The 13433-nt window shown below is 39.1% G+C and overlaps 1 protein-coding gene across 5 annotated transcripts in view; it reads left to right on the top strand.

Moving 5' to 3' along the window:
- The window catches only part of Antp (homeotic protein antennapedia), a 152593-nt gene extending 142266 nt beyond the window's left edge, over positions 1-10327 (top strand). For all 5 annotated transcript variants that reach the window (XM_086826258.1, XM_086826260.1, XM_086826257.1 and 2 more), the window contains one exon: positions 7983-10327. In XM_086826258.1, the coding sequence (XP_086682384.1) occupies positions 7983-8233 (251 nt within the window). In that variant the 3' untranslated portion in view covers positions 8234-10327. The remainder of the gene's footprint in view (positions 1-7982) is intronic.
- The last annotated feature ends 3106 nt before the right edge of the window (positions 10328-13433 follow it).

Raw genomic sequence — 13433 nt, 5'->3', positions numbered from 1 at the left:
TTAATTTCAATTCGGAAAGCAGTTATATGCTAGGTTTTAATAGGTTAATAAATATGCATACTAAATTTAAAGTTCAAATTTTTATCAATTTTTGAAAATTTTAAAGATGTAATAACCGCTTATAAAATTTATAAAAAATGGCCAAAAACTAGTTTTCCTCCGGACATGGCTAGATCAACTTAGTTTTCGATGCCGATCTAGAATATATATGATTTATGGGGTCGGAAATGACTCCTTCTCTGCTTTTGCAAGCTTCTGACTCAAATTATAATACCCTATAAGGATGTAGAGTTCTAGGAAAACTCACCCTCTGACGGGGCCTGTCAAAAAATTTGAGCAACGTGAAGCGCAAAAAAATGACACAGGAACTTTGGGGATTTCCAACCCAAAAACACCAACACACTCACACACACACACACACACACACATGTGTCGCTTTGGGGGGAAAAGTTTAATAAAGCGCAGCAAATGCGAAGAGGAAATTTCGCTTTTATTCCGTTTGCACGCCCCCGAGAAATCCACCCGCCCTTCTGGCCATCCTTGTGGCCAGCTGAGGAGCGCAGAATAATGGCAACAGCTCGCCCAAAGGTCCTTGGGGGCCCTCAGCTCGTGAGAGCTGAGAGATGGGTCAGTTTTTCGGACCCGGAAGGGTGGGAGGAAGGGAACCAGGGGCTCAATCGCTGCTCTGCTTTTTCGGATTCCATTTTTTCCTTCATCTTCTCTGGCTCTGTTTCGGTTTCGGTTTGCTGCTGTTTTTGTATTTTGGGATTTGGCCAACCTTTTGACAAATTACGAATATTATTCATGCGGCAATGAAGTGAGGAAGCTCCTGCCGCCCTCCATCCCGGCCTTCTGGGCCTCCTGCGGTCCGCGTTTCTGCGTTTGGTTGGGATTCCTTTTAAAAAATGTATCCGATCGGGGCGGAGTATGGGTTCCCGGATTCCGGGCTCTCTTGTTCCTTGTCGTTCTTCCTCCCCAGCATCCGAAACTAGTTAGGAATTATTAATTTGAGGTTATGCAAACGACTCGCCAAAAGGGGAGCATGCCAAGCCTTCTTGCAATTATTTCAATCAAGAAAGCAACCATTTTGAGTACTTGGGGTAACGACGAGGCCTTTGAAAGCATTCTTTAAAAGCTGGCCAAGAAAAGTCTGTCCTGATAACTGGTAATTATTCTGAAAGGCTCGTAAACACAAAGGTCTATTTTTAAATTGATTAACCAAAGGGGATATTACACAGTTAAGTTTCGGATGTTTTTTTTTCAAAGGTAATAAAAAGAGTTTGGGATAAGTGTGGAATTTATAAGAAAGAAATGATTAAGATAATGTATTTATATCTTAAATATCTCTTGCTTATTAAAATTACATTTATTTTAGCTTCCTTTTATTACCTCAAAAAGAAATCCAGCTCTTAACTGTGTAATATCCCTTTTGGTTTATCAATTTATAAGAAAGCTAGAATAATTTCTGTAGTATATGTAAAATACAAATACATTAAATATATTAAAGGAAATATATATAAAATATATTATATTTTGTGGAGTACAATAATTTTATTAATATTTTAATATCTATTCAAGTGATTTCCTGTCGAAATTATAGTGTTTTCCATAATTTCCTGCCATTATACTTAGTTGTCATTAAGCCTGCTCCACTAAGCTTTTCTCTATAAAGAAACAGAAAGAGAGATGGAATGAGAGAAAGAGAGGCTGCGAGATTGCTCTCCAATGATATTCTCCACCCACAGAATTTCTCCACATCTTCATCCCTCCCGTAGGACCCCTCTCCTCCCCCCTTCGGTGCTGTCCGCGTCGTCAATGTCAGGCCACATGTTTCAATGGCTGCCAGGCAGCGGCCATTAGAGAAAGTGAGACAGAGGCCGGAAAGCAGAGAAAGAGAGAGAGAGAGCGAGCGCGGGTGAGCAGAGCCTTTTTTTGGACCCTCGCTCAGGGATAACTTGCGGGATATGAGCCTGAGTGACTGACTGCCTGCTCCGCTACTCTCCCGCTCTCCCGCTCTCCCGCTCTCCCGCTCTCCTACTCTCCTGCTCTCCTGCTCCTCGTCGCATAGCGTGTTTTAGTCAGCTGTCAAATATTTTGACATGGGTAGCCATGGCCACAGCGAGCATCCAAAATGGGGGCCATACACTAGCCAAAAAACTAGGGATACTTTTTATATAAATACTTAATAGAAAAAATAAGATGCAATCATAAAACGTAACCTTACCTTTTAAAGAAATCAATTGTGTTGATGTGCTGCGACCTATATCTTATTACTAACATATTTAAGGACGTTCTTTAATAGGAGAGAGATTAAGAAGGTCTTAAGCTTCTTTCTTATCTTTTATATTAGGATTTAAAATTATTTTTTAACAAATATTTCCCCCAAGAATAGTCAAATTAAATCTCTTTCCTAAATTCTTTCAAATAGATAACTTTAACATTGTAGTTGCAATATATTTTGTATTAAAAAGTACAACTTCATGGTTTCTTTGCTTATAAATTACTTACATAATTTCTTTAATATTGAAATTATATTCAAGTTAATTTCTCAATTAAAATAATCTTTTAATTTCTGTCAGTGCATAGGACTACGATTGTGGGAAGTAGAGAGAGAGCCAAGCAAATGAAAAGAAAAAAAGAGCCGCAACAACAATCAGATGGCGCGCATAGTTTTCTTATTTTTTTCTCCCTCCTTTCTGGGCCTGGCTTTTGTTTAAGCGATAACTAAATAAAGTTTAAAAATTTCCCTCCACTTGTTCCTCCTTTAGTCCCCGAAATGAATGGATTTATAAGCCCCCCAGTCAGCTCCTTGGCGATCCTTTCAGCTCTTCTTTTAGCCCGATTTTTTAGGGTTCCTTTTTTTTGTCAACTCTTCCGTCGATTTTTAACCCTCTTAAGTGCTTAACAAGTCCCAAATTAAAAATACTGTCTCCTGCAAGTCTCCTGAGATTATAACCAGATGGAAAAGGGCAAACCAGATGAAAATTACACAAAAAAAAGTGGTAACAAATGATCAAATGGTCAATGTCCATATTTAATTGTTACTCTTACCTCTGGCAATAAAAACCAAAATTCTTGAACTTAATTAAAAAATCCAATCCAAAAAAATGGGGGTAACAAAGAGAGAAATTGCTGGTGGGTCAGTCAAAGACATCAAACCTCAGAAGGACTCTGGGTTTTATATTTATTTCTTGCTCCTTTTTTTGAGCCATTTTCGGGCAGGTCCCCAAAGGTTGTGAAAAAGTTTTGCGATGGCAAAAATACGTCAAATATGCAAAACAATCAAAGGGGGCGGGAGAACGAAACAACTTTTTGGTTTGGAAAAATCTCATCCCCGCCCCAGCTTCCCCCTCCGCCCTACCAAGACCCCACCATTTATTTAGCACAAAGTCATCGAATGAGTTGGCAGATTCGCACTAGAACCGGAGTGACATCAACCAGCGGTACCCAGGGCCTCACCTCTTTTTTTTCTCGCTTTTTAGTTTCACAAAATGCCACACACGAACACTCTTCAGCTGGGTGAAAAATTTATCAACTTACGATCATAAATAATAATAATTTTCCAGCTTTTGTTGCGGCGGCTCGCGTTTGTCTGTAATTTCCGCAATTAAAAAAACATTTACTCGCATTTGATGTCAGCTTTTTTTTTTGATTTTGTTGTACTTGTTTACGTTTCGTTTTGTTTTGCTGCTAAATGCATTTTTGTATTTGTTGCATGACGAGTGGCTTTTATGGCCAAGAAACTTGCGGCTGAGACGGTGACCACCCAACTTCCAGTGGAGATTGGATTTGGCCTTAACCCGGGGCCAAGTTAGTGTTTTGGAGGTTATCTATAAGGCTAAGAGGCCAATTTGGCCAATAATAAATTGGCTTTTAGGAATGGAAATTTTAACAATTGCTGGGGGAATCTTATATATTTAAGAAAATCAGATTATTTAAAGATATTATTATTGAGATATTTTGCAGACAAATCAAAATAATAAATATAATTGACAGTTTTATCTCCTTTCTAAAAAGAAATGAGTAATGAGTACTCTTCCTTCATTAAGGCTATTAATACATACTTAAAATATAACCAAAAAATATAAAATAACTATAAAATATTCTATTAAAATTAATGAATTTTCCCCCTCAACTTCCCCTCACAATGCTGGCCATTGTTCTAGTTCCGCTCGACGTGCCTGGTGATTGATGAAAAAGCAATCTTTGCCAATATAATAATTCATTATAAAATAGAATTATTTTTTTTTTTTTGTGTTGAGCTATTAAATAATGTTTTTTAATTTTTTTCCTGCTTCAACGAATTCCATAAAATGTTGTTAGCAATTATTTTAATGATTTCCTTTAAACGTTAACCGACACACACACTCCACACACCACTAATGTAATTGTGTGTGCCAGGAGGCAGCTGATAGAGAGCAGAGAGAGGGGGGAGTATAGACGAGAGGGGAAGAAAATGAAATAAAATCCATTATGGTGCCGGGGAGCAGTGTAATAAACGAGTAAAATGGTTAAAATGGTGGCCTAATCGCAATTTAATTACAATACGCTTTCATATCAAAAAGCATTAATGCCCCTCCCGGTCCACTCGGTTCGTCAGTGAACCACTCAGGCCACTATATATATACAGATATATATATATATATATATATATATTTTATATATATTCTGTATATATATATAGTGTGTGTATATAGAGGAAGGGCGTGCCTTTGGTACTTCACATGTATCGCTACTCTTTTTCATATTAATTGTTTCACCTTTATTATATTTCTGCTGCTGATACCTCCACCTGGGGCCCCTCTCTCTTACCTGTGCTCCATTAATGCGTTTATAATCATTTTTCAGTGCTCAATTTCGAAGCTCCTGGGCAGAAATGGGCGCCGCAACTGATCCTGAAAGTATCTAAGAGAAAAAACTGGAATTTCTCAACTTCTCCTGTCTTCCTACTATATAGTATATAGTATATTTTTGTAGACATTCTTCTTGGCTTTTTCTGAGCGATGGCCACATGAAATTTGCAAGGGCATCATTAAAAACAAATTTTAGTGAGCGCCCGCTCTTAAATTGCCAATGCACGCCCCTCTAACCAAACCACTTACTGTTGGCCCTCTCAAAATAACAAAAGAAAAAAAATAATAATATGAAACCCAGTACCCCTTTGGCTCCAGGGGGATCCCCCGTCTTAATAGTATGTGCATATTCATGGCAGAGTAGAAGCCAGCTTGTAGGTGTTTTCATCAATTAAAATAATCATTTATTTGCAGTGCACCGAGGGGGAGGCGTACAGTTTTGTGTTTTGCTAATTATTAGCAAAGCTTCTGTTGCGGGAAATGGGAGTGGAAATGCAAATGGAAATGGTAATGAAAATGTGTTGAAAGTGTACCAGCTGAAAGGCAAGATAGGGATCGCTTGAGAAGTCTGCATACTTAATGTATATTTGGTTTGGATAAATTAAAGAATTCATGTCGTCATTATAATAAATGTTTCGCTTGAAAATATGTTTTGACTTGATAAAGTTATTTTAAGTTGTAGGAAAGTATAATTAAATTAAAGAAGATATTAAAGTTTATAGTACCTTGATATTTCAATCATCTTTTATATGACTTAAACTATATTAGGAAGCTCTTTATTACCAAGGTTCCTCTCCCTTTTTTCTTATACTTTTTTGTCTCCAGTGGGGTGAAAGTCCAGCCCATTTATTCCGCTCTTAATCCGCTCCTAAAACCCAACTCTCTGGGACTTCCCCCCGTGGACTCTTCGCAGACTGCCAAGGGGGATGACCACGCACGCTTTTTGCCACAAATCTTTCAAGATTTTTTTGTAGATTTTTTTATTTTATTTTTTGCCGGCACAGCGACTCGTCTAACTGATGATGATTAAATGCGAACGCCTCGGGTTATAGACATGGCATCAGCCGTGTCATTTAAAAGAAGGTAGCTCCTCTGACCACCGCTGTGCCACACAGCCTCACCCCTTCTTCCTCCCTTTTTTTTTATCCCTCCCCCTCCCTAGTTCTAAGCGATTTGGATTCGCGCGCCTTAATGGATGCCGCTGAAAATACAGAAGAAAAAATAACTACGAGCTTATGATGTAATGACCTCGAGCTCGAGATGGAAGCCAACAAGCAAACAAAAAAATACATAAAATATTAAAAAAGAAAAAGAAACAAAAAATTGGACGAGCGAGTTGAGCAAGACAAATGCTGAAGATGTTATTAAAAAATAGTTAAGACTGCCCACCTCGGGCAGGATGGGTTTTCGGGGAGAGAGAGAAACGTGGAGGAGGTGGTGGTGGCTTCCACTGATTGCCGCTTGGCGTGGTTGGCCAAGAGCCACCGCAATGCCAATGTTGCGGTGGCCGCCTTTCAATTTCCGGCCGGACATTTTCCAAAACCCCCAAAAAACCCGAAAATGCGCAACAACAAAAGTCAGAACAAACCCTCAAGATATAGAGGCAGGAAAACTCCGCCCAAAAGTCGCTTCTCACGCTAGCAACCCATTTCAATTACCTGCCTCCGACTACTTGGCCATTGACAATTATAATATTTGCTGCTGCGTATTATATTTGACATATTTTTGTTCCCCCCCCCCTCGTTTTCACTGTGCTCTTTTTTGTCATTACCGAAAATTATAATTATAGTAAGTGTCATTAGGCGCCGAACTCATTTGGTTGGTTGCTTTCGAAATGGAGCCAAGGCAGGGGGGGGGGTCGTAATTATGCCGAATTATTTTACAGTTATGCCCAGCTACCGTCCTAAGGGGGGGAGGGGGCAGGGGGCAGGGAGCGGGTCCCGATGGTGAAACACTGCACTTGACTGAATCACAGCCATGATACCTCTCCGCTTAACGGACAAAGATACGGACAGACGAGCGGACAAACGAAGGGACAAACAGACGGATGAACGGACGGACAGACGGACAGACAGCATTGGGGCATAATTAGTTACCTTGTCTGCTCGCCGCTTGATGTCCATGAAATCTCCGCCGAGTTTAATCCACAAGTGAAACGAGATTTTAGTGATCAGAACGAAGATGGGATGCACTTCCCCAGAAAAGGATAAGGCCAGCTTCCAGTTGAGAAAGTTGTGGGAATACTTTAAAATATAGTTATTCATAAAGCGAATATATTGATAAATCAAATTATAAGATTTTAATCATAAAGGAACCACTGAGACTCTGTTCCATTCCATTCCATTTTCATAATGTTGTTGTGTCCAAAATGAGCTGGAATTTATGTTTATCAACACAACGACTTATTAAATTGTTAAAATATCTGGGTAAAGGATTAATTAGAATTTTTTTAAATGATAAAGATATTGAACTAATAAATTTCAAATTTCTTAAGAACATAATTCGTTTAAATAATAAAGACATTGCCGCATTTTGGTAAAATATTTCATAAACACCAATACCTCACCTATAAAATACAAACTTTTATTGGATTTCTTAAGAAACCATCATGATCTCCAAGTCATGTTAACCCTTGAAAGAGTATTGCTTGAAAATTAAACCCAGAGTTCCCTATCGGGATGGCCGACCGAGGAGCGAGTAGTAGACCCCTTCGGCGGGCCGCCCCTCGTCACAGACCTGTTGTGGGCCCTGGTTTTCCCTCTCTTTTTTTTTTTTTGACAAGTACAAATATCCGAATTCGGTAAGGTTGTCTTTTAATCAGCCTCAGTTTCAGAGTCACAGCGCCTTGCTTCATGTGGTTTTGGGTTGCCCCGTTCCCCTAATCCCGATCCCGATCCCTACCCGATCCCTCATCCGATTCTTTACACAAAGCGAGATACAGATACAGAAACGAGTATATAAGTTAGGGTGTATCTTATTCGGACTCTTGTTGTTGTTGTATGCACCGTAGTATTGGACCTGTAGAAATAGTAGAATTTGCTGTTGTTGTTGTTGATTATTGGTGGACTCACATCCAATGCATTGATTTTAATTGTGGAAAATGTTTTATTTTTTACTCCAAACCAACAGAACGCAAACGCGGAAGGCAAACGTACACGCGGTACCAGACACTGGAGCTGGAGAAGGAGTTCCACTTCAATCGCTACTTGACCCGCCGGCGAAGGATCGAGATTGCCCACGCCCTGTGCCTCACGGAGCGCCAGATCAAGATCTGGTTCCAGAATCGGCGCATGAAGTGGAAGAAGGAGAACAAGACGAAGGGCGAGCCGGGTTCCGGAGGCGAGGGCGATGAGATAACGCCACCCAATAGTCCACAGTGAATCCAGAGCAGGATGGGCTCACCATTCACCAGTTCACCACTTCACCAGTTCACCAGTTAAATGAAATTTCTATTTAAATGCAATTTACCTTAGTTCGGAGAGTGCTCCGATCGATCCCAGAGGACATCCTATCTATCTATATCTATCCAATCCGTTGAACTGCGCGTGGAGCACACTAAACAAAGAGCAGAGCTGAGAACTCTACCTACAACTTAGTTAATTGTTATTATTTTCTACTTATTATTTAATTGTACACGGGCGAATGGAGGAAGCGAAAGAAGATAACGTAAACGTAAACGTCAACGTTAACGTAAAGATAACGATTACGATGGAGATACAAGTAAAGCGTAAAACTCAAACAAAACCAACTCATGTGACCTCAGATCTAAATAAGCTATATTTAACTATAATGCATATATTATATACACATAAATATATGGATAACTATACATGATACGAAGTAAAGCTAGAGCCAGGAGAGCAGGAGTTAGAGTTATACATAAATAAATATATATGAAGCATATATACTATATATACACGATAACATTAGCTCTATGCGTCATAAGTACTGTACGATTAACTTATATATGTATACACCCAGCATAAACCGTAAAACCTAAAACGTAAACATTAAACTAAATCAATGTTTGTAGCAATCCTAGCGCAAAACTACGAAATAAAACCCAATAAAAAATCTACAAAAAATCTACAAGTGGCGTCGAAATCCATTGCATGCTGGTTCTAGAACCCCCCAAAACTATTTCATAAATGAAAATAACAAAAGATTCATTCAGACAAAGAGATACCAAAAGACGTCGCTTAAAGTAAACAATTCAAAATAAAACCTATCCACAGACAGACAGAAGTATAAAGCTTGACAGAATCGCAGGATATTGGCAAAACTTCAGATGATATATGTAAAAATTCATTGACAAATTAAACGTTTTAAAACTCGCAACTGGAACCCAATTTTGGGGTTTCCTCAATTATTTTCTTTAGTTTTTCCTTAATTTTTAATGTTTTGTGCAATTTTTAGTTTTTTTTTTTCATTGCAAAAGTAAAATTCGAATTAGGTCGAAAAGGATATAAAGTATACCGAAATGCATAAAATACGAATTGGCAAAGTAAAGATGAATATAATTATAAATTGTTATATGAACACAAAGAATATGTATAAATAATAAAGGCAGACAAAAAAACACCATGTAAAGTAGTAAAATGAATGCATTATTATGCATTAAACTCCCCTTGAAGGCAGAACCGAGCGATTTCAATATGATTATATGCCTAAAAAACTATTTAAATGTATGTACGTAACTCAAACTCAATTTCCACGCCATCTGTGGAAATCCATATACCAAAGTCAAAGGAACGAAGGAGAAAAGATTAAGTTGGGAAGGGAAAACTATAAAGCATAATATGTTTATATGTAGATATATATAATTAAACAGCCTAATATAAAACATGTAACTCTGTAGAGCGTTTCGTTTTGTAAATCCTCTTCCTCACCCCAGAGACCCTTTCCCCAAAACCGATTCCCAATCCTAGTAGAAAGGATTTGTGATTTGCAAGAAGAGAAAATAGTCAGCGAAAATCGAAAGAAAACCTTCACAATGCATTGGCTATATAACACACCCTTGAGAGCGGAATTCAACTCAATCCAGATACGTAACTTTCGGCCTCATTCTGTAAGAAACTAATTACATAAGTTTCAACTTAAAAATTAAACGAGAAAATTGGAAAAAATTACAGAAAAAATAGAATGTAGAATTCACAAAAAAAAAAAAAAATACAAACAAAAAAACAAAATTCAAAAGCGTTGAAAAATATATATATTTGAAATACAAAAAAACGAAAAAAAAAAATTAAATACACTTAAACATTTGTGCGAAATTGAAACGAAATGTGGAAGCTAAACAATTTGTTGTAAATAAAATTTAAACTTTAGTGTAAACAAGAAGACGAGGAGGCGGCAGTGTAAGAGCTGCAAAGGCAAAGCGAAAAAGCATAAAGAAAAATTATAATTAAATTACAAATGAGATTTTGTTTTTATTTGTAATATTTATAATAAAAATATAGTATTTAAAAATTTAATTCTGCCATGTTTCTTATTTAAATGGTTTCTTTTGGGCTGAGATAACACGGAACAATCTTAATGGAAAGGTAAGTTTTGCCGATTGTATTTGTTTAAAATTTGTATTAATAATTTATTTATTTCCAGTGACTTCGAATCAGAAAATGGCGTATGGAGAGCCCACGATTATGTCAGAGGGTAAGCCACTGAATTGATATAACAATTTCAAGTAGAATGGCAAACTGAATATTTACATTGTTGTTTTTTTGCAGGCCCCGAACACGGACCATTTTTGAAAACGATCTTATTAATCTGACATCATAATAAGCGATTAATCACGTGGCATTAACGACCGACACCGGTCAGTGGCCAACCCCAGACACCTGAGCCAAGATCCGGACCCGAAGACCACGATCAAGCAGCTGCTCCACCCGCATAAACCCGCCGCGCACTGAACTCAACCCGATCTCCGGGCCAGTCAGGAGCTCAAACAAATTGAATTCGCATTGTTCGCATAATCGCCGGCCATTTGTAATCGAGTATTCAGTGAATGTGCTCACGTTTGTGTCACAGAATCACATGAATAATTCGGCAGAATGTTTTGCGCTCGCTAGAGTTCCCAGAGCAGCCATCCTTGTGCGCGATATAGACGCCGAGGTGTCCGCATCCCTAGTTGACATAAATAGCCACAGTTTTGAGCAGCTGCCAATTTGGACTCACGGATGCGAACGTGAATATTCCATTTCCATGGCCGAATCAGCGACATCGAGAGGACGCATCCATTCCCACAAGATTTTCTGCCAAGTTTGAGTTCCTATTTGGTTTTCGGTCTGCTGAAGTTAATTAAAAATGGTTCCTTCTTGGCCGCAAACAGAATTAGTCTTACCTAGTCTATAGGGTATATATACTATAGTATGATATGAATGTAAACATATTTATGCTGTGAATCTTGCATTCGATGGGGTGTGATAATGAGTTCTATGGCTTATTACAAGTATATATGCGAGGGGCAGTTTTGTAATTTTTACTAAATCATCCACAATGTTTAGATGATGATATAAATCTAGCAATATTATAATGAAATGTCTGGTGAAGGAACTACATTTTAGTCACCTTCCATTGCTTTAAAGAGAGATAATTCTTATTAAAAATACAAATATAGGGATTTATAAATTTGCAAATAGCTTAAACCAGTCTGATATTATAGTCTCTTTAAGTATAGTATATAGTCAGTACAACTAGTTTAAATTGTAAGACAAATAAAGTTATTTGATTTGTAATAATTATATAAATTTCTTTGTTGCAAGAAATGTTTTAATATTCGAATATATTAGCTAGTTTAAATGATTTTCTTTTATAATTTATAGGTTAGACTGTAGAGCATAACTAGCAAGAAGACATAAACAAGCAATTGTAAAAACGCAACAAAAATCAACTTATGCTTTAAGAAAGCTCTTTAGAATTTATTTAAATGAATTTACAAATTGTTTTGACTCTCAGGCAGATGTGTCTAAATTAGAGACTTTGTCTTCCGCGTTCCCAATAAAACCCTGAACGATCAGTAACAAGTGGCCGAAAATAATGATGTAAATGCCTGATGTATCATCTATCTGTAACCTTCGCCATCTGTAAACAAGGAAAGTGCAACATTTGTTGGCGGACAAGACAGCTGCCTAGGGCCAATCGGAGATGGATGCCAAGTCACTTGAGACGTCTCACACTTTCGGATCTCTCGAATCTCTCGGATCTCGGGTGAGTGTGATGGAGAAACTATCAATAATCACTTCGCCGGAATTAAGACAACACTTCAAAACGCCTGAGATAAATCATTAATTACGGCTAGCAAATTGAGACCGGTTGAGAATTTGTAGAAGACAAAGCAAGATGTCAGAAATCCACTCGAGCCAATAATGAAGACTGCGAGCAGCGGACAAGTGCTCGGATACGGGGTTCACACAATCCATCAATCGATCGCTCGCTCGCTCGATCGATCCATCAAGGCGATATTGAGGGAGCACATAAATCATACGCATCATACGGCCTGAACCGTAATTAGATGTGGAAAACAAACTTCGAGGGAGCTTGTAACGACTACCCCGAATCCGATTCAATTCAGAAAGCCATTGCCATTACACATCCTGGCTGGCAATCCCCGCAAATGAGCTTCTAATAGAATATTAACTCCCAAAAAGCGATTCGGGCAACCGCCTAACCGAATGCAGTGGTTGTGCCGGGATATTGGAGTCGCAGTCGCAGGCCAACCTACAGACACATGTGGAGGGCTACAGATACAGATACAACTACAGTCGGAGAACAGCAGGCTGGCAGGTAGATGGGCTCAGACCAAACCAGTTCTGCCAAGTCCGGTTTTGAGTCGAGTTCGAAACCGATTTCGAACTGCGAAAGTTCGGAGATCGCACCCATACCAGTGCATTGTCGCACCAATACACTCAAAGACACCTGGGAGAGAGCACCCACACCACCAGGGTGAATTCGAGCTCGAATTCGAGTTCGAAGTTCGAGAGCTAACCGGGACGGACCTGAAACCCGGACCCGCTAGCGGACCTGGGCAGTTCCTCCTTCTCTGCCATGCGATGCGCATGCGACGTCGAGGCAGCGCCACGCCGCTCAATACCATCACAGCTCGCCGCACCGCATCCCGGTCATAACGGTGGCATTGGCATGGCCGCTCCGCATGCGACGCACTCTACGCACACACTTGTCGCCTCGCTCGCACCCGAACACCGGCGGGGGGCATGCGCGTCGACTGGCTCCGCCCCTGGGTTTCGAAATACTTGACTGACTTTCAATATGGCCGCCGCACCGACAGCTCCCCTGTGATGGTGTGTGTGTGTGTGTGAGTGCGGAGTTGTTGTTGTTGCTTCCCACCAGAAGCGCCATGCCGTAGGAGCAACCATTTGCCGGCGATCCAAAAGATGGTCCGCCGGCCACTTGCCGCCGGTTGTTTGGTTTCTATGAATATAGGATTAGGAATAGCAGGTTTTGGAAGTGTGATTAAATAAGTATTATGAAATACGGTTTCAGTTTAAAACTATAAAACTATATTTCAATATTGAAATATAAAACTATTCAATATTTCGAAAACCGATGAAAACAAGGTTAAAT

This window comes from Drosophila serrata, unplaced genomic scaffold (genome assembly GCF_035046125.1).
Source record: "Drosophila serrata isolate PLE 108 unplaced genomic scaffold, ASM3504612v1 contig_156, whole genome shotgun sequence".
Lineage (NCBI taxonomy): Eukaryota > Metazoa > Arthropoda > Insecta > Diptera > Drosophilidae > Drosophila > Drosophila serrata.
This window is presented reverse-complemented; position numbering and strand designations above follow the sequence as displayed.